At 53.8% G+C, this 4,104-nt stretch overlaps 1 protein-coding gene across 1 annotated transcript; it reads left to right on the forward strand.

The window, feature by feature from the left end:
* The first annotated feature begins 2,817 nt into the window (after window positions 1-2,817).
* On the forward strand, window positions 2,818-3,569 carry LOC141042960 (uncharacterized). The gene is made up of 2 exons (XM_073511873.1): window positions 2,818-3,102; window positions 3,210-3,569. Exons 1-2 carry the CDS (start codon window positions 2,818-2,820, stop codon window positions 3,567-3,569), a joined length of 645 nt encoding a protein of 214 aa, XP_073367974.1.
* The last annotated feature ends 535 nt before the right edge of the window (window positions 3,570-4,104 follow it).

A 4,104-nucleotide genomic window follows, 5' to 3' on the forward strand; every position in this document is an offset into this window, starting at 1 on the left:
GGGGGGGGGGCAACGGCCCCCTAGGGTTTCCAACCCTAGGCGCCTTGGGCCCTTGGGTGGGGCGCACCAGCCCACCAGGGGCTGGTCCCCACGCCACTTCAGCCCATGGGGCCCTTCGGGATAGGTGGTCCCACCCGGTGGACCCGCGGGACCCTTCCGGTGGTCCCGGTACAATACCGGTGACCCCCGAAACTCTCCCGGTGGCCGAAACTGGACTTCCTATATATAAATCTTTACCTCCGGACCATTCCGGAACTCTTCGTGACGTCCGGGATCTCATTCGGGACTCCGAACAACTTTCGTTTAACCACATACTAATATCTCTACAACTCTAGCGTCACCGAACCATAAGTGTGTAGACACTACGGGTTCGGGAGACACGTAGACATGACCGAGACAACTCTCCGGTCAATAACCAACAGCGGGATCTGGATACCCATGTTGGCTCCCACATGCTCCACGATAATCTCATCGGATGAACCACGATGTCGAGGATTCAAGCAATCCCGTATACAATTCCCTTTGTCAATCGGTACGTTACTTGCCCGAGATTCGGTCGTTGGTATCCCAATACCTCGTTCAATCTCGTTACCGGCAAGTCACTTTACTCGTTCCGTAATGCATGATCCCGTGACTAACTACTTAGTCACATTGAGCTCATTATGATGATGCAATACGGAGTGGGCCCAGAGATACCTCTCCGTCATACGGAGTGACAAATCCCAGTCTCGATCCGTGCCAACCCAACAGACACTTTCGGAGATACCTGTAGTGCACCTTTATAGCCACCCAGTTATGTTGTGATGTTTGGTACACCGAAAGCATTCCTACGGTATCCGGGAGTTGCACGATCTCATGGTCTAAGGAGATGATACTTGACATTAGAAAAGCTTTAGCAAACGAACTACACGATCTAGTGCCATGCTTAGGATTGGGTCTTGTCCATCACATCATTCTCCTAATGATGTGATCCCGTTATCAATGACGTCCAATGTCCATGGTCAGGAAACCGTAACCATCTATTGATCAACGAGCTAGTCAACTAGAGGCTCACTAGGGACATGTTATGGTCTATGTGTTCACACATGTATTACGATTTCCGGATAACACAATTATAGCATGAACAATAGACAATTATCATGAACAAGGAAATATAATAATAACCATTTTATTATTCCTCTAGGGCATATTTCCAACATTCGAAGGGCCCCTCATATTTCGCTCTCGGCATCCACAAATATTAAATCCATACACGTCGATCATACAAGTCAATATCACACATAAATAACAAATGTTGGTACCGAACATAAATAGTGTTTACATAAAATTTATTTAAAGTGAACAACTCAAACATCAGCTCTTTGGTTTCCACTGTGGGTCCACATATACTCCACAAGATCATTGAGTAGCTGCGTGTGCACCTGATGATCTCGAAGATTCTGATGCATCTGCAGAAAGTTCATAAGCTGAGTTGTATCTTCATCTTCCGGGATTTTAACTTGTTCTCAAGGTGTTTCAAAATCATTTGGTTTGGTCCACACCATCACCCTCATCCTCGACAATCATACTGTGCAAAGTAACACATGTCATGAGCTGTCACAAAGTTTCTGATTCCCACATCATTGCAGCCCCATGAACAATTCCCCAACAAGCTTGAAGCACTCGAAATGCCCTCCCCACATCCTTCCTAGACGCTTCCTACATTGTTGCAAAGTAGCTCTGTTTCTTGCTATGCGGTTTGGATATGGTCTTCACAAATGCCGCCCGCTCAGGATAGATGCCATCGGCAAGATAGTATCTCATGTTGTAGTCTCGACCGTTGACGGTGTAGTTGCACAATGGTGATTCCCCATTGCAAAGCCTCCTGAACACTGGAGATCGTTGAAGCACGTTGATGTTATTATGAGAACTAGGCATTCCAAAGAAAGCATGCCAAATCCGTAAGTCATGTGAAGCCACCGCTTCTAGTATGATGGTGACCTCTTTGGTGTGACCTTGATAAATTCCCCGCAAACCTTTGGGGCAGTTCTTCCATTGCCAATGCATGCAATCAATTGATTCGAGCATTTCTGGAAACCCCTGGCCTCTTCAATAGCCCACAACTACTCCTTGTCCCGCGCATTTGGTTCTATGAGATACAGCTCCAAACACCTGCACCACGGCGCGAGCAAACTTGACAGTAGTCTTCCGACATGTGCTCTCCCCCATCCTGACCATCTCACCAACGGCATCTGCGGCAGTACCAAGTGCAAGCATCCTTAGAGTAGCCGTGCACGTCTGTTTGGCAGAGAAAGAAAGTTGACCACATCAATCCCTTGTGGGCTTGAAATAGTCATCATGTGTGTTGAGTATATGTGTTGTGCATATTGTGCATTGGGCCCACCTCCTAGTTTTCCTTGTATAGTTAAGGTCATGGTCCACCGTTGTACATCATATATACGTGCGATTGCACCTGAGTAATACATCGTGCAATTCCCACAACTTACATGGTATCAGTTTTTTAGGTTTACAAACCTCACTCTCCTCCGCGCCACCGTCCTAGCCGCCCCCCGCGCCCTCTGGTCATGCCCGCGCCGCCGCTTCCTCCTTCCCGCCGCCACGCTGCTGCCTCCCGCTGCCCTCGCCGCCACCGCCTTCTGCCGTCGCCGCGACTCGCCGCAGTTGCATAACCCTAGCGTCGCCGCCACCATCTCCACTCGCAGCTGCCGCTTCCCTTAGCCGCCACTACCACCCAACCCCATGATGTCGCCGCTTCTCTAGCCGCCGCCGGCACCAAAACCCTAACCCGAGCCCTATCCGCTCCACCCAGCCACCGCCATGTCGTCCGGCTCCTCGAACTCCTCCAACCTGTTCGCCAACGCCAACCCTCCCGACGTCAACGACATCCGCAACCTTAACATCTACGAGCGGGTTCCGGTTCATCTCTCCCAGATGGACTCCTCCTACTACGCGTGGAAGACGTACTTCTCCCTCGTGTTCCGGGAGTACCACCTCCTCGACCATGTGGACGGCTCCATCGACTCCAGCCTCGTCCCCGACTTCCATGACTGGTCACCATTAACGCCATGCTCATCCGGTGGTTCTTCCTCACCATCTCGCCAGGCCTGTTTCAAACGGTCGTGCAAGACGGTGATGACGCCCACGCCGTGTGGACCAAGCTGAATGGGCTCTTCACCGACAATCGTCTTCAACGTCGCATTTTTTTGCAGCAAGAGTTTTTTGGATGCCACCAAGGCAACTCCTCCGTCGACGACTATTGTCGCCGTCTCAAGACTCTCGCTGACGAGCTCCGTGATATTGGCGCGAATATTGACGATGATCTCCTCCTCAGCACGCTCACTGCCGGCCTCAACAAGGACTTCCGCAACGCCGCGGTGAACCTCACCCTCATTCCCGAGCCCTCCTTCGCCAAGTTCGTTGCTTACCTCCGGCTGGAGGAGCGGCGGATGAAGCAGGTCAAGGCGCGGGCCATCCACACCGCCCTCACCGCCGGCACCACCCGCGGTGGGCCACCGTCGCCACCCGTCGCCCCGGCCACGCCCCCACAGCAGCGCCACCCGGCGACCTAGCCTTAGCCGCGGCAGCAGCCGCCGCCGCTGCATGTGCCGCCGCCCCTCCCGTGCCACCCGCCGATCGGCGCCGCAGAGGCAGGGGCGGCCGGCGCGGCGGCCAGCAGAAGCCGTAGGCCACGGACCCTCCTCGTCAGCAGCAGCAGCTCCAGGGGCCTCCTCCATGGGCCGGCGGGTACAACCTGTGGACCGGTGTCGTTCATGCGTACACCATGCCGGTCCCATGGGCCCCTGCGCCGACCCTTCCCGTGTCGCATCCTTCGGCGCATCAGATGTACTACGCGGCTCCGTAGCCCTATGGAGGGTACCCACCGCCGCAGCCGAGTGGCGACTATGGCTTCCCGATGGCATCTCCGTCACCTTCGCCGGCGCTTTGGGATCTGGCGCTTTGCGCTGCACACCGCCCCTACGCCGAACAACTACACTGGAGGCAGTGATTGGTACATGGACACCGGGGCTACGGCTCACATGTTTGCTCATCCTGGTAATCTTGCCTCTTTCACTCCCGTCACCATCGCCCACCGCATCATTGTCG

Source organism: Aegilops tauschii, chromosome 3 (assembly GCF_002575655.3).
Source record: "Aegilops tauschii subsp. strangulata cultivar AL8/78 chromosome 3, Aet v6.0, whole genome shotgun sequence".
Lineage (NCBI taxonomy): Eukaryota > Viridiplantae > Streptophyta > Magnoliopsida > Poales > Poaceae > Aegilops > Aegilops tauschii.

Coding starts and splice junctions, on each gene's coding strand:
- LOC141042960 (XM_073511873.1), top strand. CDS start 2,818: ATGTCGTCCGGCTCCTCGAACTCCTCCAACCTGTTCGCCAACGCCAAC. Junction 3,103..3,209: donor CTTCCTCACCATCTCGCCAG/GCCTGTTTCAAA, acceptor ATTTTTTTGCAG/CAAGAGTTTTTTGGATGCCA.